This window comes from Molossus molossus, unplaced genomic scaffold, assembly GCF_014108415.1.
Source record: "Molossus molossus isolate mMolMol1 unplaced genomic scaffold, mMolMol1.p scaffold_m16_p_7, whole genome shotgun sequence".
Classification (NCBI taxonomy): domain Eukaryota; kingdom Metazoa; phylum Chordata; class Mammalia; order Chiroptera; family Molossidae; genus Molossus; species Molossus molossus.
The window spans coordinates 30,576,008-30,602,764 of record NW_023425401.1 but is presented as its reverse complement, the minus strand read 5'-3'; the positions used below and the strand labels follow the sequence as shown (position 1 = coordinate 30,602,764).

The 26,757-nt window shown below is 45.5% G+C and overlaps 1 protein-coding gene across 1 annotated transcript; it reads right to left on the bottom strand.

The window, feature by feature from the left end:
• Positions 1 to 607: 607 nt before the first annotated feature.
• Positions 608 to 4,968, bottom strand: DLX5 (distal-less homeobox 5). Its single transcript, XM_036247371.1, has 3 exons — positions 4,411 to 4,968; positions 2,308 to 2,492; positions 608 to 1,291 (listed from the first exon to the last, which is right to left on the bottom strand). The coding sequence occupies exons 1-3, from the start codon at positions 4,763 to 4,765 to the stop codon at positions 962 to 964; spliced, it is 870 nt and encodes a 289-aa protein (XP_036103264.1). The 5' UTR covers positions 4,766 to 4,968; the 3' UTR covers positions 608 to 961.
• Positions 4,969 to 26,757: the final 21,789 nt, after the last annotated feature.

The following is a 26,757-nucleotide window of genomic DNA, read 5'->3' as shown; positions in this document are numbered from 1 at the left end:
TTTTTAAAAAATGTAATATGAGGGAAAGTCCCCTCTCCTTTTTTTTTTTTCTTCTAATTTCTGGAAGCTCCTTTTGAAAGGAGTGTAATTTGTCTAATTGCTCTGGCAATACACAGAGGCTGATGGTGGGGTGGGGGTGGGGGGGGGGTCAGCTCGCCACCATAATTGCTTTGAGCGTAGAATCAGAGTGGTTATTGAGGGATTTCAGCTCCTTTCTTACTTACACCCTGGGTAGGAGGGCCCTATTTAGATTCCAGCATTATTTCTACCTGAAAAAAATTGGGGGTTAAATTTAAAATTATCTAAACATTTTTGTGGTTAAGCAAAACAAAAACAAAAACAAAACAAACAAATGAAAACCCTCCCAACACCTAAATATATATTATACAGCAGTACTATAAACAGGCCACATATGCATATAGACAAATAAAGCAGCATCCAACATATAACATGTAAAGTTCTGCATCCATGCAGCTCCCAATTTCTATTTTCTCTTTTGCCTTATTGGATCTCTGCAGACCTTTTTTTTTTTTAACTGCCTGCGTAAAACATCAGTAGCCCATTATAAGGGTAGGGCAAAGAAGTATTTTTTTTAGAAACATTTTGCTTTCATGGTCGAAATAATTTTATTTATCCAGAATATACAGTTTAACTCCTCTATCTACACTTATTTACATGGTTAAAACAACATTGAAAAAAGTCTTTTGAAAAGTTGAGGTCATAGATTGCAAGGCACCATTGATAGTGTCCACAGTTGCGCAAAAAAGTGTCTGTAAAAAAAGGGGGTTACAGGGGTCCTTTGAAATGCAATAACTTACATGCAAAAAAAAAAAAAGCTTTACACATTAATCTTTTTTGTTTCCGTTTTCCAAACTTCCCCATATGAATTCCTTTCTTTATGATTTTCTAAAACAGCAAAACACAGTAGTCCCAAAAAAGAGAGCAAGAGAAAGCGGCTGGTCTAATAGAGTGTCCCGGAGGCCAGCGCCAGCGGGTGCTGTAAGGAGCCAGGCGGCGGCAGGTGGGAATTGATTGAGCTGGCTGCGCTCGGGTACCAGGAAGCTGAGTTCTCCAGGTAGCTGGACGCAGGGGACTGGTTGGAGGTCGGAGGGTGGGCATGAGGGTGGTGGCTGAGCGAGCGGGACGAGCCCTGAGGCTCCCACACCGCTGGAGATTGCGGCGAATTACACGCCATGGGGTCGCTGGAGCTGGGGCTGTGCTCCGGGGGCATCTCCCCGTTTTTCATGATCTTCTTGATCTTGGATCTTTTGTTCTGAAACCAGATTTTCACCTGGGTGGGGGAACAAAGGCACAGGTTACCGGAACACTCAGAGGCATCTTCGGCCCCCCGCGGCTCGGCCCTGGCGTCTCCCTGCAGCTCGCGGCCTAAGGTCCAGAGACTGAGGCAGAACCTGGAATTCAGGCCCCAGAGGGCGCCCGGGCGAGGCCACGACCCCGAGGCTGTTGTCTTTTGTTTGGGCTGGAGGGTAGGGGCAGGGGGGCGAGCATCCCAAGCGGCGTGCACACAAGGGTAGGCCCACGCAGCACACACGGAACGCGGCGCTGCCGAGGTCTGCAAAACAATGGCGGGGCCCCGCACGCGCGGGCAGTGGGGCCGACACCGCGAACGAGAGTCATGCAGGTCGAGCAGTGATCCCCCCAATCCGCCGCTCCCTTCCCTTCACTCCCTCCTCAGCTCCGAGAAAGGTCAGAATCTGCCTGCAGCTCTGGGCGGTGACTCAGACATTCTTTACTTCCATAGGGGTTGGAGTGGGAGCGAAGGGAATGGGACCTTCCAGGGAAGATTTCCCCTTACAACAGCGCCCCCGTCTCGCGACCCTCAGGCTGCTGTGGCCCGGCCGCTGCAGCAGGGAGTGACCCGCTCAGCTTCTCGGGCCCGAGGAGACGTCCTCGGCCTTCCCTCGGCCTGAGACCACCGCGAGGCCGACGGGCCCTGCTGGCCCGAGAGGTGCAGCATTGTGCACAACAATAGACAATTTCTCCAGGCTGCGAGCGCGTCCTACAAGTAACCCTCCCCTTGTTTCCACTCCTAGATGTTGGCCCCTCGCCCCCGGAGGCCTGAAGCGGGGACATCCCGGGATAAGCGACGTCTCCATCCCGACCCCACGGTCGCAGGGCGGCGACACCAGATCTGACATATGGAGGGAAGGACGCGAGGTGGTTGTCTGTCTGTGAGTGTCCCGCAGGTGCTATCCGATCGGTTCCAGCCCGCGGGGACGGAACCGCGTGGCCCAGCCAGGCATGCAGCCGAGGCGGGGCTCTTGCCCGGCCGAGGCCGGAATTTACCTGTGTTTGCGTCAGTCCCAGCGAGGCGGCCAGCTCGGCGCGTTCGGGCAGGGCGAGGTACTGAGTCTTCTGAAACCTTCTCTGTAACGCGGCCAGCTGAAAGCTGGAATAAATAGTCCTGGGTTTACGAACTTTCTTTGGTTTGCCATTCACCATCCTCACCTCGGGCTCGGCCACTTCTTTCTCTAAATAATCAAAACAGAACCGGTTAGAGCTTGTCGGCAGACAATGGCGCTTTGGCAGAACTCTCTAATACAGTCCTGGGGTTTCTTACCAGGCAGTCTTCACTGTTTCCCCATATCACCACCTTTGCTTCACAAGACCCAAAGACATGTGCCCCTCTCCATAATCATGGGAAGGCCAGGTAGCCAGTTTCAGATTAATTCCCTAATCTGTTCATTCAGGTTCTCGAGGGCTTGTGTAAATAAAGCGCGTTGGATATCACAGCTCCTTTCTTGGCGTCTTGGATCTTGCCCTTGTAGCGGTTTCTGCTTCACCCGGATTTGTTTTTACGCCCACCATGTGCTCACGCGCCATTTCTGGGGTGGTCATGGCCAGCCCCTCCCTGGGCTTCAAGGGCCGTGACCCCCCTTCTGTCAGCGTCTGTTCAGGCGCCTGCAGAGACCAGACCCACGGGCAGGGAAGACGCTAGCCAAGGTCTCCAAAGTTCAAAGACCCACAAGCAAACTATGGTACTTCAATTCAGCAGCAAGCGGTCCGGGCGGCCGCAGACAGAGGACCGATTATGCAGCCCCCATAATCTCTCTGCAGATCTGTGAGGGCACAGATGTGTCTGGTTTCCTTTACAAATAGACTTAATAAGTTCTTGGCCAAAAGAAAAAAATCTTTCACTTATGCAGGAAATACAGAGACACTGAAAGGAACGAAGACATCCCACCCCCCGGGCTCTCTTTTAAAAAGTTTAACAAGAGTCACACATTGAAAAGGAATCCGTGGTTGGGGGGTTTCGTAGGAAAGGGGCGGCAGGTCAGGACGAATTTCTCAAAATCCTGAGTATAGACGGGGGGGAAAAGACTTTCTGAACGCGCGTTTTGCAAAGGTGCCCTGGAGCCACAAGTCCCCTTTCCCACCTTATCAAAAGTGCCCATCTCTGGAAGGGGCGGAGAACTTCTCCTTGGGCTGTGTGTGTGTGTGTGTGTGTGTGTGTGTGTGTGGCGAGCTTCTGTGAGAGGAAGGGTGGAGGATGAGGGCTGTGGTCTGGATTCTGCCAGAGTATGGGGATGCTAATATTAGCAGGATTATTAATGTGCTGGTGGGAAGAGATCAAACCTAACCAGCAAAACCTCTCCAAGGACCTCATGCCTCTCTCTTACCGCCCAAACTCACGAACCCTCTTAAACTCTCCATCTAACTTTTCAGGCAGTTGAAAAAGGAGGAGGTGGGGAGGAAGAAGACAAATTTTAGGCACCCACGGATGAAAAAACAAACAAACAAAAAAACCCTTTGCTCCAATAATGTGACCCATCAGCAACCCTCCTCCACGTTTAAACGGCTTTTTGTTTTTTGGCAATGCCTTGGATAAACCGCAAGGCTCTGGTTGCGCTCTTCCTCTGGCGGGCTGCAGCTCCCCAGCCCCCACTCCGCCCAGAGCGCTCGGAGCTCCGACGCGACGCTGGCTCGTGGCTGCTCTCAGACTAATCCCGACAGCGCCTTTGAGGCAGCCCTGCACTCCCACTCGCACCAACCAAACACGCTTACCAAAAATTCCAACTAACCTACCCTTTATTACGCAAACGCCCCTGGGGCTGCTAGGTTCTTTCTTCTCTCCACCCCTATCCCCTCTCCAGCCTAGCTGGCTTCCTGACTAGGCAAGCTGGGGGTCCAGCGACAGAGCCCCCCATCCCCCACACCCGCCCCGAGGTGCCGGAGAGGAGAGCCGCTGGTCCGAACTCCCGCAGGCTTCTCCTACTTGAATCCCTCAAGTGCTGGCCCGGGTAACCTCTCCTGGTTGTACAGTCCAGGACCCCACTCCCTTCTGCCAGATGCGCCCCCAGTGCAATGGACGGCGGAGCCCCAATCTCCCACCTCATCTCGCCTCTCCGGAACCCTGGCTCCCCCTGGATCTGGCCCCCGCCCTCATACCTGGCTGGCTGGTCGCGCTCGGGACGCGGTTGTAGGCGCCGCCGTACTGGTGGTAGGGACTGGCGTAGCTGTAGTCGGCGTAAGCTTTGGCGGGGTAGCTGCCGGCAGAACTGTTCACGCCGTGGTACTGGTACTGGTAGGGGTTGAGCGCTTTGCCATAGGAAGCCGAGGTAGGAGAGCAGTAGCCATGCGGGGCTGCCCCCGTGGGGCTGTAGTAGTCGGAATCGGTGGCCGACGACTCCGGCAAAGTTGGCGATTCCTGAGACGGATGGTGCATGGCTGCGGACGTCTGGAACGGAGCTTGGAAGTCGCCGGATCGGATGCTAGGGACCCTTCTGTCAAACACTCCTGTCATCGCTCCCAGGCTGCTGCTGCTGTCCTTGCTGCTGAGGCGGCTGCTGCCCGAGTTTGGCTGTGGAGCTGCCCTGGTCTAAGCAGACATGGCTGTGGGAGCGAGGGAGGAGGAGGAAGAGGAGGAGGAGAGAAGGAGGAGGAGGCGGCGGCGGCGAGGAGGAGGCTGGGAGTCGTGGAGGCTCTGTCTCCGGCAGGCTGACTGCTGACTGAGGCGCAGCACAGCCTTGGTTAAATCCTTAATTGCGCGCTTACGCACAGCGGGGTGGATCGGGTTCCATTGGCCAGGGCCTCGGGAGCAGCAGCAACACCCTAACTCGTCCAACTAGTTTTAACACAACAAAGCATTGCTTAAAAAAAGAGGGAGAAAAATGGAGAGATGAGGGAAGTATGTGTGTGTGTGTGTGTGTGTGTGTGTGTGTGTGTGTGTACACGCTTGCGTGTATGTCTTTTCCTTGTTGGGGGAGGGGGGTGTCTCAGTTAATATGTTTTCAGTGAATACCAAAGAAACGCAGAAGCCCCAACACCAGCTTTGTGATGTCTGGAGACAATGTGTTCCAATCAGCAGCTTCGGAAAGTGCACATGTTTTGGGGATGAGGTCGGCGACCGTCTTTCCTTGCTCCCCACCTCCCCGCCCCCGTGGGCTTCATAAGGGGCGAATGTGAAATTGAACAGTGATATTGAAATGAGGAATCAGGGTTGTGGAGCGATGGCGAAAAGGAACTGAGAACACTTTTTATTGGGGTTCTGGGAGTCAAGTTGTAATTTACATGTGTTGAAAATGTGCAATTTGGGGAAAGACAAATTTGCAGCAAGCGCTTCCTTTGCATGAGATGACTATTTCTCAGAAAAGGGCTGGATATGGATGCTAATGAATGCATGCTGTCCATTCAGAGGTTGGTGGCAGAGAGAGAGTCCTGAACCCTAAATCCCTACAATGAATTAAAAATATTACTGTTGTAAGCACAAATAACTTAATGATATCCAAATTGCTGGTCCCAAAGAAGAACCAGCAGCCCCACATTTTGTTCAATATTCCTGTCTGTTTGATTGTCATTAGAATAGAGGGTCTGTAACTCGACGTTCAATAGTTAAAAGACTCCTGCATCGCAACAGACCAAATGGGAACCCCAAGAAGACTGAGAAATAGACGGAAATAAAAGCCCTTTTGGGAGGTTGGGTGAAGCCCACCGATTCCCCCCTCCTGGCTTTATAGATGTGGCACCTGAAGGCCTGTCTTTCCATTCCACAGGTCTGGGTTCCTGTACCTTATGTCCCCTTATTTTCTGCCTCGAAGACATCTTAGGTCATATGCAAAGGGACAAAAGGCTCAGGAACCAACCACTGTGTATTCACGTCCCTGAGAGATTGCTTTCATGACGTGTCACTCTTGCTCTAGTGGTGATCCAGCTGGGGGCACAGATTTAACGTAAGTCAATCTACTCCTCATTTCCACTCCGCGAAATGGGCAACTCCAGAAGCTGGATCTTGATTTGGGCCTTTTCAGCATCTTCCTCCAGAGTGTCTGAGGTCAGGAACCTGGGAGCTCCCCGAGACATCCAGGCTGGGGCGGTCTGGCCTCTCTTCATTCCCTCCACCCCAACCAAAAAGGGGGGAGTCTGCATTAGTTGTGTCTAGTGTTAGATTAGCCTTACTTTGGTTGTGCGGCTACTCCAGCCCAAAACAGGCCGGCAGGGAGAGTTGGGGGTCTGGAACTCGGGGCAGGGTGCCAGCCTCGTTTCGGAACACCAAAGCAGAGCCGCCACACGTGCACCAGCTCCCCGCCTCTGCCTTCTGGGCGCCGTAAAACCACGGCAATCCTCGCATTGCCTTTGGGGACAACATCAGCGCGAAGGCGTATAGGGCAAAGGGAGGGTTGTGTCACAGGGTCCCTCAGCGCTCACCCCTACCCCGCCCGACTCTTCTGCTTGAGGCCTGCGCCGCCCTCGACTTCTCTTGAGACTGACTCCAGGAAAACAGAGCCTTGGCTGCCCGCCCGTCCTTATCCGACGCTGTCGACTTTGACACTGCTGTTCACCCCCTAGATTTAGAGCTACAGGGCATTGGGCAGCCCTGACAATCCCGTCGAGCGTGCAGTTCTCGATGCCCTTGGAGCCACCTTCCGCACGTCCTGCTATTTAATTACACGAATCGCATCCCTAAGGCAATGCCGGGGAGAGTTCAAAGCGCCCCCAGGCAAAGGCGAGCGGCGCGGGGAGCCGGGCGATCTTCCGCTGGTCCCTCCACCTCTGGAACTTTTTATTTCTTACCGATTTAAAAGTGACTATGAAGGGACTAACTAGGGTGTTCCTAGCAATGTGTTTAGACCTTGCTGAGAAGGCAGATTCCAACCACGGTGAGATTGGAAGCTGCAGACTTTGGGCAAAATTGAGAAGTTTGGGTTGTGGTGGAGTCCACAGTGTTACAATGTTCAGTTAGTCTCCACTCTGCTAAATTTCACTTTTGCCCCCGTCAATAAAAGATATTCTCCCCCACGTTTTGCACAGGACAGAAAGGAGTGGGACGGAGGCGAAGGATTTAGTCAGCTTCTTTGTTTCCATTCCTGAAGTGCTGGCCCTCAAGCCAGACGAGCCACTTGTGCGAAGGCCGCTGCTGGGTGAGACTTTCAAATCTGGATGTGTCTCTGAAGGCCCAGAGCCTCGGCTTTCTCGACTTAGTTCTGCTTCATTACTAAGTCGACCCCACTTTCCCGTACACCTTCCTTAAAGGAGAGCGCTAAGTTAAAAGGAGCTGGAGTCTGATCACAATACAGTCCCATTTCATTTCACCTTACAGTCACCCCGGCCTGCCGGCCGCTGCGGACCCCGCTCTGGGCGCACGCGCGCTGGGTGTCGTGGCTCTCAGGGTAGCGACTTTTGCTGGTACTGTGGGTGGTTCTGACACCAAGGCCTGGAACTTTGTCTTAAGGCCAGTGGGCCGCACGCTGCTACCACTTTCAAAGCCCACTGAAGGGCTCAACCGTGGAGAAACAGCCCCACGGCATCGAACTTCTCCAGGAGTGCGCTCCCCACCGCGACACGTAGGAAGAATGTGAGTAATTTCATCTCCTAGCAGTCGAAATTTGCAAGGGGCGGGGATGGGGTGGGTGGTGGGGGTGGTGGAGAAACGGACCCTAAGAGAAGCGCAAGTCTTTACTACGAGCGCCACCTAGTGTCCGCGAGGAACAGCGCGCAAATGGCAAACGTTTCCCAAGCTCGGAGTCACTGGCGTGACGACACCCGCAGAACCTCGAAGTTTGAGTCCACTACTGCGTGGTTTTCCTTCTCTCTGCTTCCAGCAGATCGTTCTCTCCACTCCCATGCCCTTTTCTTCCTTTCGCTTACTCCTTATCTATTGATATTCTTCCTCCCCCGCCCACGAGATCACCTTTTTCTTGGTCTCAGCTGAAATCCAGCGATTTGGGCGAGTCACGCGCGCTGTTCAATCTCTTGTGGTGACTGGAAACAGCCTAGGGTGACTCTTCAGGGAGAATACCTTGGAAAGTGGTGAGGGGAGATAATTTTAATAACTGCATTAACTCAGTTTGCTCCCTCATAGGTGTGCCAAAAGTAGAACAGCCTTTCCTTTGGGCTTGAAGCTCAGACAAATCAGTGCACCTGAAAATATTTAATTTATGAGCTTCAGATCTTTTTGATATGGAAACTATCCCTTTGTTTATTTAAAACACTGTACACATCAATTCTATGCACATAAGTTAGATAAAGGACCCCACAACATGATTCTAGTATTATATATGCAAACCTGATATAAATAATGCTTCTTGGCTTTAGATTTCTAAAAAAAAAAAAAAAAAAAAAATTATTTAAAGAGGGAAGCAGGGAGAAAGAGAGAGGGAAAAACATTTGTGTGTGAGAGAAACATCCATCAGTTACCTCCAGTGTGCTACTCAACAGGGGATCTAAATAGCAACCTAGGTATGTGCCCTTTTGGGAATTGAACCCTGGACCTCTCAGTGCATCGGACATGGCTCCAGCCAACTGAGCTACACCAGCCAGGGCTTAGCTTTAGAATTTTTATCACTGGGCTACCTTTCTTTTAAAAGTCCTGTTCTTGGGCTAAGGTTTACTTTACTTTTTACTTGCAGTGCTTTATTCATTTCTTTTCCTTATCTATCCAATGAAAAAATGCTCTCAGAGCACTTTGCTGTTATTATGTCCTTATTGATCACGATCCATTTAGAGCCCTTTTTTTTTTTTAATCCTCACCCAAGGACATTTTTCCATTTTTTGTTCAGATAGAGTGGGAGGGAGAGAGAGAGAGAGAAACATCGACGTGAAAGGGACACATCGAGTGGTTGCCACCCGCACGACCCAACCAGGGCCGGGGACAAACTGCAACCAAGTTACATGCCCTTAGCGGGAACTGAACCCAGGTCTCTCCGGACCGCAGGCTAACGCTCTAACCGCTGAGCCAAACCGGCCAGGGCTAGAGCCCTTTTCATCCTAGAGCTCAAACACTCACAAAGTGGGTTTTGTCATACAGTTTGTGGATATAAAGCTTAGTAATTATTTTATTTACAATAAAACTTCATTTTTCTTTGAGCTAGGGCACTAAGACCATTTAATAACTTAAGGTAACAGCCCTGAAATATTCAATTTTATGTTTTTCTAGAAGAAACACATTTTCGTGAATTGGGATGAGATGAAAAGATAGGAGTGATGATTACAAAAAGTGGTGAAGGCTTTCAAAAATATCACACATTGTTGGTTCATTGGTTTTGGCAACTCAGCTGAATGGCCTTTGATATCTTCCAACAGAGAGGAAGGTGCACTGGCTTGGAACTGATATTCAGAGGTGGGTTCATCTACTGATCACACAATTCTTTAATTCCTCACCTAGGTTTAAAGTTCTCCCCGTGCACTTGAGGCTGAACTAACTTAGGCCCAAGTCAGATGTTTTGGAGCCCATATAAACTGACAATGAGCTCACCCAGGGAGGGAGGTAAAGGAAAGGGTAAGTAGAAAGAAGGATTCCTTCCATGCTGAAATTAATGGCAGTGCCCTCTTGCCCTCAAGAAATATGTGTTTGGAGTTAAAGAGCTTCGCCAATAAAATAATCTCAAAAGATTCACTAGCGGGCAATTATATCTATATATTCTGAATAAATTAAAAATCCCCAGAGGGGGAAACTATTTTCCACTTCATTCCAACCTAACAGGATTTTTCAATTCATTTCCAAATGATAGAGTAGATTATAGACTTCTGCACATTTTGTTTTCATAATTAAAACATTGAAATGTGTTTATTCATTTAACTTAAACATAACTGGCTAGGAAAAAGCCTAAAGTATCCACTCAAATCTATTCTCTATGAGACGAATTTAGTATGCCACAGCTGAAAACACTTCAAGTTCATGTAAGTAGGAAGTAATAGGAATATATTATTATATGTCTTTGCAAACTGAAATTGAGGCATATTCTTCATCCTAAACTCAGATTTCATCTTCTTCTTCTTTTTTTTTTAATTTTTTTTTTTTTTTATTGATTTTAGAGAGAGAGGAAGGGAGAGGGAGAGAGAGATAGAAACGTCGATGAGAAAGAACATCGATTGTCCTCCTCCTGCATGCCCCCACTGGGGATTTGGCCCACAACCTGGGCATATGCTCTGACCGGGAATCAAACTGGTGACCTCTTGGTGCGTGGGTTGACGCTCAACCAGTGAGCCACACCGGCTGGGAGATTTCATCTTCTTGAAAGGAAAGTTTGGCTGTGATACTATTTAAAAAACCTTTATTCTTCTTAAATATATATAAATATTCCAATTAAAAAATACCCCTTATGGAGTTAAAAGAAAAGTAATCAGTAGACAGGAATTCAGAGCAGTGATTCAACTCTGGCCAGGAAATAGCAAGAGCAAAGCTTAAATCATCTTTAGCAACATCCTAGTTACAAGATCAATTTAGAATTTTAAAATTCATTGATCCTAGTCCACTCCATTTTTATGATCTGACAACACTGTATGCAAGGATGTAAACAACACTTCTAAAGTCAAATCCATTCAGATTATTCAAATACTGTGAGCTGAGTGAAACTTGGCCCACAACATAAATGCACACAGTCAGTTAGTATAATTGTATAGACATGTATGCATTCTGCCTTAATTATATTATTTTATTTTATTTATTTATTTATTTATCCTCACCCAAGGACATTTTTCCATTTTTTGTTCAGATAGAGGGGGCAAGGGGGAGAGAGGAAGAGAGAGAGAGAGAGAGAGAGAGAAACATTGATGTGAAAAGGACACATCGAGTGGCTGCCATCTGCACGACCCAACCAGGGCCGAGACAAACTGCAACGGAGGTACATGCCCTTAGCGGAAACCGAACCAGGGTCTCTCTGGATCGCAGGCCGACACTCTCCAACTGCTGAGCCAAATCGGCCAAGGCCATTTATTTACTTTTTAAATCCTCATCCGAGGATATTTTTCCATTGATTTTTTTTTAGATAGAGTGGGAGGGTGTGAGGGGGAGAGAGAGAGAGAAACATGGATGAGAGAGAGACACATTGATTGGTTGCCTCCTGCGTAACCCCACTGGACCTGGGATTGAACTTGCAACTGAGTTACATGCTCTTGACTGGGAATCGAACCCGAGACTCTTCAGTCTTCGGGCCAATGCTCTAACAGCAGAGCTAAATCGGCCAGAGCAATTATATCTTTTTTTTTTTTTTTAATCCTCACCCGAGGACATTTTTCCATTTTTTTGTTCAGGTAGAGTGGGAGGGAGAGAGAGGAACAGAGAGAGAGAGAGAGAAACATCGATGTGAAAGGGACACATCGAGTGGCTGCCACCCGCACGACCGACCAGGGCCGGGGACAAGCTGCAACCGAGGTACGTGCCCTTAGCGGGAACCGAACCCGGGTCTCTCAGGACCGCAGGTCGACGCTCTAATCGCTGAGCCAAACCGGCCAGGGCAGCAATTATATCATTTTAATAGATTAAAACAAACGCAAGAAAATACAAAACCTTTTCTATACCTGTTTACTACCTTATATCTTTTATAAAGAAAATGATTCTTAAGCAGGCAACCCCAGCCTGAGATAAGAGGTTCCCTGCTGTGTCGCACAGAGTGATCAGTCAAAGGCACAGTGCCCACCTGAACTCACAGCCCTCTGTGCTCCTGCAGAAGAAAATTAAGGCAACAGAAAGGAGAAGTCAACAGCTTTCCAAGTGAAGTGTAGCTGACATGGCCATGGAGTCACTTTTTAAAATCATGGGCAGCAAATATTCACGACTCTGCTTGCACCCAGGATCTTCCTAGTAGTCAATTTATATAGCCCATGGGCAGTTATGGCAAATATTGCTTCTGCAACATGAAATCTTTGGTTTTACTTCACTGTCTCAACATAGCAGGCTCTTGGAGAGTGTCTTTAGCAAAGTATTATACATATGTACATTCATATAATTTATTACTGCATCCTGGTTTACAATTTTGGGTATTGACTACATGTCCCCAGGGTTTGAGTGCATTATCACAGTTTTACAACTGAATCTGTACATTTTGATTGGTTACTTAGGAAATCAAGAAACACTGGTTGCCGCTGCAACTTTGCAACAGACCTCCCTGTGCAGGCAACATACTATGTGTCTACACACACTGTTGTTCATCTAAAATGGGCTTGGGGGTGCGGGTGTGGATGAAATGATGAAGGGGATCAAAAGGTACAAAGTTCTGGTTTTAAAAAAAATAAGTCACGGAGGCCTGGCTGGTGTGGCTCAGTGGTTGAGCATCAGCCCATGCACCAAGAGGTCGCTGGTTTGATTCCCAGACGGGACACATACCAGGTTGTGGGCCAAATCCCCAGTGGGGGATATGCAGGAGGCGGCCAACCATGTTCTCTCTCATCGATGTTTCTATCTCTCCCTCTCACTTCCTCTCTCTCTCTGCAATCAATAAAGGAAAAAAAATTACAAAAAAAAAAAAAAAAAAATTAAGTCATGGAGATGTAATGTATAGCATGGTGACTATAGTTAATACTGTATTGCATATTTGAAAGTTGTAAGAGAGTAGATCTTTAAAGTTATCACAAGAAAAAAATTGATAACTATGTGTGGTGATAGATGTTAACTAGACTTGTGAATTATCACTGCACACTATATAATAATATCAAATGATTATGTTGTACATCTGAAACTAATAAAATACTTTATATCAGTTGTACCTCAATAGAAACACTAAAATAAAATGGGTTTAAGGGATATCTGGAATTTTTCTTACAACTTTCAGGAATCCTTAGTACTATAGAGGTAAAAGATACTTCTTTTTTATGAAACACTGGCCTTCAGCTAGCCACAGAATATATACAAACATCACATTGAATCCTCTCAAAGGGAAAAAAAAAGCAAACATGGAAAGTAGCAAACTAAGTAAATGATGATAGAGGCAAGAGTAGCTGTATTCATACATGGAAAACTTCGAATGCTCTATGGATGCACTGTTCTCTCCCCATCGTCTCCACTGTCTCCCTTGTCATTTGAGCCTCTCACTGCTTCAGGGTGTACTGTTTTACAGCCTTTTCACACTTGCTGTTTAAGAGTCTCAGACACTTTCAGAGTCATGTTACAGAGTGACTGTGCCAGGTCACTGGTAGTTAACCTGCACAGTAAACTCAGAGGAGATAGAGATAATTTTTTAACATTGGGAAAAAGAGATGAACCAAAAAGATCATCTTTGCTACAGTGATCATATTTTTTTCTCTATTGATTTTAGAGAGAGAGGAAGGGACAGGGAGAGAGAGAGAGAAACATTGATGAAAGAGAACATCGATTGGCCGCCTCCTGCATGCCCCCCACTGGAGATTTGGCTCACAACCTGGGCATGTGCCCTGACTGGGAATCAAACTGGCGACCTCTTGGTGCATGGGTCGACGTTCAACCACTGAGCCACACAAGCTGGGCCAGTGATAATATTTTTAATTGAATTATTCCTGAAGTCAGTCAGTTCAGTGTAAAACAGGGCGGGGGGTTATCTAGTAATTAAAATCACCTGGTAAAATGTCCCTAACTTACAAGAATAATGGAAGAGATTAGAAGAGCAATAGAAGAATGGAAAGAAACAGATAGAAACAACCAGGCATGAATAACTGCCCTACTCTTCAAGTTAGAATAATCACTGGGGTGGCATTTAGGAAAAAGCACTTGTCCACCCAGGGAATGTGTTTTGGGGAGCAGTTCCCAGAGACGTTGGAATGAATGGGGTAGAGGTGCTGATGACAGTTCTCTTCCCTGTGACTTTCTTTTACTGGGATCATTAAAATCCAACGTGGCCCTAACTATCCCAGTTCAGGGGGAAAATGTTCTCTAAGTTTTTCTAATATGTTGTTGGGCTCCATTCCATTGCACAGTCTCACGGTGAACATTTGGCATGTCTTTTGCAAAGTTTATAGACCTTTTAAATGTTTTTTTCCCAAAGGGATTTCGTATATAATTCACTTCTACTTTCACAGTAGCCTTGAGAAGTGGCTATGTCAGGCTGTCATGGGTGGTCTTCAACTTTTATATATCTGCTCTTTATTTAATTTGAACTTGCTCATATTCCACATTGGCCCTCCTACCCCACCCTCTATTGGAGGTTTGTGAGGCATGCTGTGCCAGCCAGCCACTACTGTTTGGAGGAAAGCACCTGACCTTTGAGGGCTGGTGTGAACAGTGCCCAGGGAGTGTCCCTTCATCCTGCACTATGCCTAGGAGTATCCAGGCATGGAATTGCTGGCTTATGCAGAGTTGCCATCTCTCCCTGTCTGGCTGACTCCTTCTTTCCCTGCTAACGGCCATCCTTACCATCTTTATTCTCTCCATGGGCATGGCAGGCTGAACGCTGGCTTGTCTGAGCTCTGCCCCAGTCCCTGCAGGTCACTGGGCACCTGAGAGAGGGAGATGCCTGGCTCAGCTCTCCCGCGCCCACGGAAGACCAGCTGCCGCCTCCTTGGCACTCCAGGTGGTCCAACCAGAGGAAGGCAGCACTGGGAGGAACCACAGTTAGCGACTATGTTTAGATCTTTAGAAATAATATCCACTTTCAAACACATTTATTTTGAATCCAAGGTACTCCTTGAATAGCTATATGATACACTGATGCTCAGAGAGTCCACTTTCATGATAATAATACCTTGAATTTGCTTAGAGTTTTAAACTTTTTCAAAAATCCCAAAGTGTTCTCATATAATTTAATGCATCCCCTCGCAATATTCTTGAGAGGTAGGAAGGCAGTGAGAAACCCGACTTCCCACCTTCCTGTTTGACATACACTGCATAACGCTGTACCGTTACCTAAGCATCGTCGAAATTTCCCATAGCTGAAGTGCTGTCAGTATGCACACACACCAACGTTGGTCAGAGACTTGAAACAAATTTGCTACTCTTTTAAAATAAAAAAATACCATTTATTAGCCATTTACTATGTGCTAATTGTTCTGTGTATATTATTTATTTTCATCTTTACAACAGCCTGTGTGTGGAGGTACCATTGTTATCCCATTTACTCTGAGGACTGTGAGACAGAGCGGTTAGAATGGTAATTATGTGGCTAGTCGGTTTATTGCGTGGGGAAGCTCCAAAAACTGGAAATTCTGTGCCCCGTGGAAAATAAAAGCAAAGAATTGTGGCTTTGTAGATACCAGAATAACATTCATTTGGCTCCTCTCCTTTTCTTTGTATTCTGAGACCTAAAGACACGTGCAATACAGCTTTTCCTTGCAAGGGTTAATCTTCCTTCCCTTTAGTGAATCTCACTTTTCTTTGGGATCCAGTTGCTGGATATTAGCATTTACAACTTAGGAAAGTTCATTAAGATGTGATGTATATCTAGGGGATCCTTGGCATTGGAGCTGAGAAAATTCAAGGGAAGTTGTTCTTTAAAAAAAGCTTAATTTAATAATTGATGTTAAAATGAACAAGTGGGCCCTGAAACTAACTAATGACCAAATCACATAAAACTGAGCCAGAGATCCTATTCCACCATTTCCACTTGCCCCCACACTCCACCCCACTTTTACATTCACATATGTATCTCACACATGTATCTATAGACTATTCGGCAGCATTTTCAGTTTCTTATCGAGGGTATGTATAGGATGACCATACACTGTGTCATTTAAACCGGGACACTTTGAAACCGAGATACGTGCCCTTTGTGGGAACCGAACCTGGGTCTCTCTGGACCGCAGGCCGACGCTCTAACCGCTGAACCAAACCAGCCAGGGCTTGACTCTATATCGCTTATTTCATTTTGATTATTATCTTTTTAATAGTATTGGCAGAAATCACGCCTCTATATTTTTTAAATGATTGAATCTGAATCCCCCACATAACAGAAAACCTCAGAGAACTGAGATCCAAGGCTCCCAAATGCACAAAAGTATACTGAAAGGTTTGTTTTCTTTTTAGCTTGGACCTTCCTAAAACTTTTCAAAATCTGGTACATGGAGAGGACAATTGCTTGTGCCTACTGACTGTGCGTTAAAGGGCTGTATTTTTTTCTTCTGTGCCATGTGCCATGTGTAACAGAGATATCACTCTTATTGCCAAGGTTTCTTCAAAGAGTGAAACTTCGAGAACCATTACCATTTACAAAACTTGTTAAATGTACTCCCCATCCCTGCAAAAGAAAAGGCTCTCAGGTGCAATTAATGTTGGACCATAGACCCACAGAACAATGACTATTGCAAACACAAATTACTTTTGCAAATCATAGTCCTATACTGGGCTTGAAGACATTTACGTAGGAAATTAACAGAGAATTTTAATAAAAAGTCTCTGGATAAAAATTGGATGAGGAGTGCCAGTTTGTCTTATAAGTTGCTTGAGCACATTTGTCATAATAGATGTTGCCCCAGATTGTGGAACCTTCCCTTCTAACATCTTTTAATGGTAGTAGAACTCACAGTGCCATATTTTCTTTCATTTTTGACAGTGTTATACTATCTTTATAGACTTACACTGACAGCATTTCATCTTGACATCATTAGATCATCTCTCCTGACTTTTGCATGGTGCACATCATTACATTATGATGGTGCTATACAATTACCAGTGAAATGAATAGGATATTAGCATGATTATTGAAAAAAAAAGTTAGCGCATACAGACATAGAATTCTGCATTTGAAAGCATTTTCTAACTATTAGTCTGCCTAATGCTCTTGGGACCCAGTGAAACTTAGTATCCTTTTTTTTTTTTTTTTTTTTTACCAAGTAGGATAGCAAAAGAGTGACTTAGACAATGTTATAGGGCCAGACAGTGGCTGAACTTTTCTTAAGTTCTTTGACTTTTTTAAGCTTAAAAAATTTGGGTATAAAGATTAATAGTAACTAATCACTGTCTTGGGAGGACAGACACGTAAGAAAATTCCACTTCTCCTTTTTTTATTTACATAATTATGATGGCAATTAATAAGAATCAACTCTTCTATGTTTGTTGATACATAATCTGGAGTTCTTTAAAGCCTCCATCTTTAAAAAGTGGAAGTGATTTGGTCTAAGGACAATTACCTAATTTTTAATCAGGAAGTCATGTGATCAAAGGATGAGAAATAAACAACTTTAGGACTATACAAATCTTGATACTTGAAAAGCCTTGATATTTCCCCCATATTTTTTCTAAAACATCTCATAAAGATAATGCCTTACCAATGACATCCCAAACTTGGGAGAGTCCATGCTGTCTGGGTAGGAGAAGATGAGCCAATTGTCTTCTCTTAAATTCCACAATTCACCCTGATTTCCAGTTTTAAGGGAGGAAATTCATTGGTTTTATGAATAGGTCAAATTTTTTGTAAGGTTTCTGAACCTCAATTTGCTCACATGTGTAGTTATGGAGAAAATATGTATTCCAGAGATGATCCGAACGGTAAAATGAGACGACAGATGTAACTATCTCGGCTCAGTGCGTGGGCATAGAAGACACTCAATAAAGAGGGACAGACAATTCCTCGGACTTGAGAGATCGTGACTGGCCTGGGAACTAGGGCAGAGACTTTGGTGGCTTGGGAGCGGGACTTCTCAGGGGACGTTTCTTCACTCTTGGCCTTTCTTCTGTGAGGTTTATATTGCCAGGAGAGGGCAAAATTCCAGAATCTCAGGGATTAATATTTTACTTGGACACTCTCTGCAGTGATTCAGCAGTGAAAGCGAGCAGTGTCAGCGGACAGAGCCTGTAGATGGATCAAAAACAGTTTGTCTAACTTTGACTAATATTATTTCACCAGATCTTCCCCACCCGTCTGTAAGAGGAAGAAACCAGAGGAGAATACAGATTTTCACTTTTATGGAATAAAGTCAGAAGTCCTGGAATCATCCATGTGTTCATAAATATTGACCTATTTACAGCCACCTGTTTTGTAACAAAGTAGTATTTTTAATCAACTGAGCTCTGGAGGTCAGGAATATTGCATCTTTTGCACAACTTTCAGTCTTTCCTCATATCCTTGTATTAAATTTTCCTTCTCACTCCCAGCTGCTCTGCCTTATTCTAGAGCCTCCTCATCTCGGGCCCTCCAATGAGTCTTCCTATTTCCAGTCTCTCCATGTTCCACTCGGTCATTCTGCCTCACCAGCGATAGCTACGCCCTGGGAGATGGAGTCTGAACTCCACACTGTGGCCTGAAAGCCTTCCAGAATCTGTCTCTGACCCATTAACCCAGTACATCTCCATCTCCACGAGCTCCCAAAATAGTCCCATTTCTTCAGTCAAGCTAAATTCCTCCTTGTTCCCTGATCATACCAAACGGGTTTCCACCTCTGCATCTTTGACTATTCTGCCCCTAGTCTGAGGTTCAGTGTGGAAAACAGAAGTCACTCTAGATGTTTTAGGCAGCAAGGGATTTGATCCAGGCAGCTGGGAGTTTACAATAGCGTCAGAAGGGCTGGATGAAGGATCCAGGTGAGCCTCCAAGGACAACTCCCGGGATGCTGCTAACAGACAGGTTTAATTAAAAAAATATATTGTGACAATCCAGGGATCAGAAGATGCTGCTATGAATGCTGCTGTAATTAATTTCCTCTCAACCAAAGAAGTTGGAGGAAAAAACACCAGAATGTGATTGACTGGGGGGAGGGGGGAGGGGGTAGAGGGGCAAAAATATTTATATATCCTGTAGCTAGCAGTAAGAAGCCAAAAGGGGTATGAAATTGCATCCAGAATCCTAGTTGCAAAGAAGTCTTGGTATACATGAAGACAACTAGAAAGGAGGTGAATGGAGGTTGAGAGAGCTGGGCCGTGGGTTTTTTTTTTTTTTTTTTTTTATCCTCAGAAACATCGACATGAAAGGGACACATCAAGTGGCTGCCACCCGCACAACCCAACCAGGGCCGGGGACAAACCGCAACCAAGGTATATGCCCTTAGCAGGAACCGAACCTGGGTCTCTCTGGACTGCAGGCCAATGCTCTAACCATTGAGCCAAACTGGCCAGGGCTGGGCTGTGGTTTTAACACCAGTCCTTGCTCATCTCTCCTATACATTTACCATATGTATGTAATAGGGTCTGCTTTCTTCCTTCTCTACCAAAATGTATCCATTTCAAAGCTCTGTTCAAAGGACATACAAATGGCCTCCAGGAAATGGCTAGCAATGTCAATGGTAAATCTTCTACCTCCTCGTCATTCTTACCCCACATTGCAGAGATGGTACATATGTGGTTCACATAGCCACACCCCGCCTCCTTAACCCCTGACAGTCACTTGAATAGCAATATTAAAACACAAGATTTAGCCTGAAATTAGCCTCAGAATCCTTCTTTTTAAGAAAAAAAATTTTTCTTTATTGATTTGAGAGAGAGAGGAAGGGAGAGGTAGAGAGAAAGAGAAACATCGATGAGAGAGAACATCGATTGGCCGCCTGCTGCATGCCTCCCACTGGGGATTTGGCCCACAACGGGCATGTGCCCTGACCGGGAATCGAACCGGCAACCTCTTGGTGCATGGGTTGATGCTCAGCCACTGAGCCCTCTCAGAATCCTTCTTATCACAGTACTCCAGTCAGCCGCAATCTACTGACAATGCCAACTTTGACAAGTGACAGTGATGCTTCGGGTGAACCCTGTTTGCTTGCTATCTCTAATGTCTGGGCTGCAGGCATCTGAACAGCCTTTGATTATATTGGATTGCAATTCTGACTTAATTGTTCCCTAATCTCGAAGTAGGATGGCCTGCAGTAAGATCCCTGTGGATGTGTTGGGAAAAGTAACAGTCATAGATTTTTTTTTTTAATCCTCACCTGAGGATATTTTTCCATTGATTTTTTTAGATAGAGTAGAAGGGAGAGAGGAAGAGAGTGAAAGAGAAAAAGAGAGAGAGAGAGAGAGAGGGAGGGAGAAAAACATTGATGTGAGAGAGACGTATTGATTAGTTGCCTCCTGCACAACCCTGACCAGGACTGGGGATCGAACCTGAAATCCAGGTATGTGCTCTTGACTAGGAATCAAACCTGTGACCCTTCTGTCCAAGGACCAAAGCTCTAACCCATGAGCCAAACCGGCCAGGGCTGAATCATAGATTTTTGACCTGACAAAAAGCTTCGAGAAATAATCTGGTGTAGCTCTTTGTCTAAAAGCAGGAAAGGTATTATATCTCGTTTATAAAAATGAGTAAACTGAGGCCCAGAAAAATTTAGTTTCTAAGATTATACAGATAAGTTATATAGTGTATCTGATCACAAAACATCATGCTTCAAGATGGAATTATAAATGAATCGCTTCTCCCGATTTTTATACTTCTTATTATTTATAATTCATTATCATGTATAAAATATAACCTTAGTAACTGAAGCAGCACAATTTACCTTACAGTTCTGTAGGAAAGAAGTCTGGTGCCAGCTTCACCAGACTAAAATTAAGGTGTCTGCAGACTGCATTCTTTTCTGGAGACTCTAGGGGAGAATTCATTTCCTGTTTGTGGGGTTGGTGGTTGGTTGACCAACAGTTCCTTGTGGTTGTGCGGCTGAGGTCCAAGCTTTCCTGCAGGCTATAGCAACAGTGAATGGAGTCCTTCTCAAGCTCTGTCTCTCTGATCCACTCTTCTACTTTAAAGGGCTCATGTCATTAGACTGGACTCACTCAGGTAATCCAGGATAATCTTCACGTTGCTGAGTTGTAACCTTTGTCCCTTTTCCCATGTAAGGTGACACATTTGTAGGTTTCAGGGACTAAGACATGGACATCTTTGGGTGGCATTATTTTGTCGGCCACACCTGGCTTTCATGGCAATACCCTGTCTTGATCCAGTCTTCCCTCTTTGTTTCCTGCCTGCCTTCCTTTTTCCCATTCATTCTTTCTTCTAAACACACGATTGGGCATCTACTACATGGTAGGTACTTATAGGCATTAGCAATACAAAGATGAGAAAGACAGGGCCCCTGCCCTCAGGTTACTATCTGGTGGTTCTTCTGTTATTCTTCTGATGGCTGCTTTTTATTTATTTTTATTTTTTTAATCCTCACCTGAGCATCTCTTTCTATTTATCTTCAGATAGAGTGGGAGGGAGGGAGGGAGAGAGACATATCTATATGAAAGAGATACATTGACTGGTTGCCTCCTGCAGGACCCCGACCAGGGCGGGGGACAAACTGCAACCTCGGACCCGAGACTCCTTGGTCTGTGGGCCAATGCTCTAACTACTGAGCCAAACCAGCCTGGGCTGATGGCTGCTTTTTAAAAATCATCCATCTCTCTGACCTCCCCACACGTGGAGCCTGTCTGGGTCCTATTTCTGGGACATCCCATTCAGTGCTGAGCTTTTCTGCACATGAGCCCCGAGTCTACTTCTTCTTTTTCAAACCTCTCCCATAAATTCTACTCTCACGTGAACATTTCCATTGACTTCATCGTTACCTCCAACTTAGACAGGATAGACTCCCAAACTCTCCCAGTCTTTGTGGTAGAACACTTTGGAATCAACCTTAATTACCCGTTTATCTTATTTTTAAATTTGGGGGGGGGGCGCTATTAAACAGATGTCTTTCATTTGTGACAATCCCCAATTCCTAGTCATCCAGCAACTCTCACAACCAAGTCTGGCCAACTTATACATAAGAGTTTTCTCCATGGTATGAAGAAAATTTACCCTCTGGCTTTGAAATTCTATCCTGGGGTAGAAAAGAGATACAATATAGAAGAGTTTGAACTGAGAGAGAGAGGAAAAGCTCTTTAAAAAAAAATTTTTTTTTTCTTAATTGATTTTTAGAGAGAGGGAGAGAAAGAGAAACATTGATGAGAGAGAACATCAATTGGCCGCCTCCTGCATGCTCCCCACTGGGGATTTGGCCCACAACCTGGGCATGTGTCCTGACCAGGAATTGAACCTGTGACCTCTTAGAGCATGGATCAATGCTCAACTGCTGAGCCACACCAGCCGGGCAAAAAGCTCTTGTTAAAGGCAGAATAATATTACATTGTGTGTGTGTGTGTGTGTACCACATTTCTTTATTCATTCGTCAATGACATATAGGTTGTTTCCACAGCTTGACTCTAAGTCTTCTCTACCCCATTGCCGTGATGTCACCTGAGCCTTGCTAACAATGAGATGCCACTTTGAGGAGGAGCAGGGAGAGAGACTCTGAAGGATGAAGCAGCTTTCAAAATGAGAGTGAGTTACTGCAAAGTGACTTTGAAACAGGGAGACTAAGACATTTGAAATTTAAGTTTTCTTGACCCTAGATTTATACTTAAGGCAGGAGTCTCATGGGGAAGATAAGATGGGTTATAAAACATGAAGAAGCACAGTTTTTTTCCTTGCACATATAATTTGCAAATTTGAAGCCTTGCTACATTTCTCCTGTGGAAAATAGCTCGCAAAGATGGCTCAAATTTTCCATTCCTCTTTGTATTCACTTCCTTTGTAATGTAAACTTGCCGCTCCTTCCGTCAAGAAGTAGAGTCTATTTTTTGAATGTGGGCTGGACTTGTGCCTTTCTTTGTCCATAAGAACATGGTAGAAATCATGACATGCCAGTTTCAAGCCTAGGCCTCAAGAAACCTTTCATTGCTTCTGTTTACTCTCCTGGACCTCTGTCACCATGAGACAACACTGACTAGCTTGCTAGAGAGAAAACCACATGTAGACCCGAGTCATCTCAGAAGATGTCATCCTACATCAGCCAGCCCCCAGCTGACGTAATAAATGGCTCATAAGCGAGCCCAGCTGAGATCAGCCAAGCCTGGCCCAGCTGAGCAGAATCCCCCAGCCAACTCATACATTCACAAGAAATAATATATTGCTATTTTATGCCACTAAATTTTGGGCTGGTTTGTTATGCAGCAGTAGCTAACTGATACACCTATATAAGTAATAATATGTCCTATTGCCTCTTTTCTTTCCATCACCATGTCACAATAATCACCTTATCTTCTTGGAAGTCTAAGCTGGGTCAAGCCTTCTGCATGCTTCTTTTGTCCCTCTTGAGACCTAGGGATCAAAGTAATAGTGGTATTTGACACCACATCACTCCCTGATTTTATTTCCAGGGATACGATTCCTTCTCCTTGTTGCAACCCTGAGTACTTCTTGGCCTTCCTCAGTCATTGCAGTAGCTGCTCCCCTGCAGCTCTTCTGGGAGCAGCTTCTCCACCTGAATCCAGGGGTGCAGTTTTCCGGTCTGGCATGCTTTCTGTGCTCTGCTCTGAAAGGGAGTTTTCTTGACAGTCTGTACATCCACCCTTGTTAGAGGATCTTCTCAGTGACCATAGCTCAACCTGGAGTAATCTGGTCTCGCCGTGACTATAGTATTCTAAGGCCTTTGAAAGTAGGCCTGTCTTTACTTTTAGTCTCTCAGCTTCAGTTATCAAGAAAGTTGGAACAAGAAGCAAGGGCTTGATACAATGGAATATCATTCAGCCTTAAAAAGCAGTGAATTTCTGACACATGCTACAACATGGATGAACCTTGAAGACATGATACTGAATGAAATAAGCTAGACACAAATATTGCATGATTCCACTTGTATGAGGTGCCTAAAACAGTCAAATACGTGGAGGCAATGAGGAGCAGTGGTTAGCAGGGTTTGGGAGAAGGGGGAAGGGCCAGTTATTATTGTATGGGTAGAGTGTTTCGGTATGGAGATGGATGGTTGGAATGGTGGCACAACAATGTAAATGCACAGAATGCCGATGAACTGCACTTTTAAAAATGAGTAGAATGGTAAATTTTATATTGTGTATATTTTACTAAATAAAAAATGTCAAAAAAACAACACACACACCCGGCTGGTGTGGTTCAGTGGTTGAGCGTCGACCTATGCACCAAGAGGTTGCTGGTTTGATTCCCAGTCAGGGCACACGCCCAGGTTGTGGGCTTGATCCCTGGTAGAAGGTGTCCAGAAGGTGTCCAGGAGGCGGCCGATTGATGCTGATGCTTCTCTCTCTCATCAATGTTTCTCTTTCTCTCTCCCTCTCCCTTCCTCTCTCTCTCTCTAAAAAATCAATAAAAAACCCAAGATGCCACTTCACATGCACTAAGATTGCTATCATAAAATTTTTTAATGGAAAAAAAAGAGAAGAAGGTCCCAATGCAACCATCAAACTGCAAAAACTTGGCATAGGTCTCTAAACTCTCTCCTCGATCCTTTGAGACTTTATTTCTCATTCTGTGCTTCAAAGTCTTACTCTGTGCTCTGATGTAAGTCCTCAGGCCCAAAGCCACTTTCTTGTTTGGGTATTTTTCCATCTCTTCTCTATTGAGTCAAACCCTTCCCATCTTTTAGGGTTCCGCTCAAATCCCATTTGCTGTATGAAACCCTCCCTGATCACCACCCTAATCTTCCTTGTCTTTGACTTTATAGTTTGTACAACTGTTTAGCCCTTTTCATAAACTGCTTCACACTATTAAAATACTATTTTAAAGAGTTCTTTGTATATTCAGATGTTGCTGTCCATGTCAGCAACTATTTATTCTGTGTGAGATTCTCTTTATTCAACTAATCTATATACATACTTCAAAAGAAGGAACCACATCTTGTATCCCTTTGGTCCTCTGATAGTAGCTGGCATAGAATGCTGCGTAATCTGTTGCTCAGTCATTTGATTCTGTGTTGTTACTGACAGTATAATCTTGATAGAGCTTTTCTGAGGAAAATGCCTGAATCTGATGTTTTTTATTATTGTACCCCCCAACCCTTCTCCCAGGAACCTTTACAGACAACTTTTCCTAGTCTCCTTCCCCCATGGAATTTTTTTTTTTTTTTTTTTTATCCTCACCCGAGGATATTTTTCCATTTTTTGTTCAGATAGAGTGGGAGGGAGGGAGAGGAAGGGAGAGAGAGAGACAGAAACATCAATGTGAAGGGACACATCGAGTGGCTGCCACCCGCACGACCAACCAGGGCCGGGGACAAACTGCAACCAAAGTTACGTGCCCTTAGCGGGAACCGAACCCGGGTCTCTCCGGACCGCAGGCCGACGCTCTAACCGCTGAGCCAAACCGGCCAGGGCCCCCCATGGGATGTTAATACCATAATCCACAGACTACTTCTTTATGGAATAGATACCTGTATAGTACATAGTGATTTTTATTTTCTGTCCCCATGACCTAGTGTTTGCTCTCTTGGGGGCAGTGGCACTTACATTGAGAATGTAGGTCTTAGCCCGGGGGGAGGTGGACTCCTAATGCTGTGCATTGAGGCAGCGGAGACGTTCATTCAGGCCTTCCAGGGTCCTCCGAGCCCAGCTTCACGGAGTTCTCCTCCCCCAGCCCCTGAGAGCTTAAGAGCCCAGCCCTTTCTGGCCTCTGTGATCCTCGCCTTGATCCTCGTCAACCTGCATGCACAGTGGAGGACCGGGCCTGACACTATCCTCTCCAGAGTGTGCAGATTTCTCTATCTCCCAGAGTTGTTCAATGACTAACTTATTCACTTAGAAGTATAATTTAATAAATTATCGACTTGCTCATTCCGCCAAATGTCTGATTTGGGGGGAAATAAGTTTTTGGAGTTTACACAAGGAAATATGCAACGTTGCCTCCCCTCTTGCGGCGCGCGGGCCGAATGAGAAGGGACGGAGCAGCCAGGGCTGGACGGCTGCCACCCGCACACAGAGCGCCGTCTTTGAATGGGAGCGAGGAGCCCCTTCCGCCAGGGCCCACAGCCTGCTCACACTTGAGCACACTTGTCTGGGTATCTTTACGGAGGGGAACCACCTGCACACCCTCCAGTAACACCTGAAAGGATAAACAGATGTAAATGTAGCAGTTAATATATTTAAAACATGTTTTAAATGCCGTGACACAGTTTATGAGACGTGCTTTGTGTAGCCACCAGCTCCTTCTCCCCTCCTACGGACAGTGCAGAGCGTGGAAAGCCAAGCCAAGCCAAGCTCTCGATTTCACATCCCTTCTCTGCTCGGATGTGGTGCGCAGCTGGCGCAGGGCCCACAGTGGAGTGTGGGAGCATCCGGAGAGAGAGCATTTCCAAAGGGAACTCCAGACAAGTCATCGTGAGGAGCACGTATCTCCCCAGACGCCTTGCCCAGAGTTTTACTTGCTTTTCGCCCTTCAGTCTGAGCTTCGCATCTGAACTGTTATATTTTAGTTTAGGTGAAGACATTCTGTCAACTTCATTACCAATAAAAAATTGCTAATTGGCAAAGACATTTTAATATAACTAAACACAAAGTTTGGGGTTTCTTTTCCAAGTTACCAGTGATCAAAAAGTTCTTCTGTTTCTTTAAGCTTAACCCTGGGATTTCCGCCAAATGTTGAATTTTCTATTGTTACCACATTTTGACCTCAAGTGGAAATAACCATCTACATTACAAATATTATTGCATCATATAAATTAGGAAAAATTTGCATGGCTTCTGACAGAATAGAGGACTACAAGTAGTTTCTTTTGGTTGCTCTGAAGTAGCCTTTGTAGAATTAACAAACTCCTGAAAGTATTGCTAACATGATTCCTAATGGAAAATATGTAAACTCTCTTTGTAAGTAAACATTTTACTTTATAAAAATTATAGACTCCACAGTATCAGTGGATAGATATTTTATTTTTTAAAAT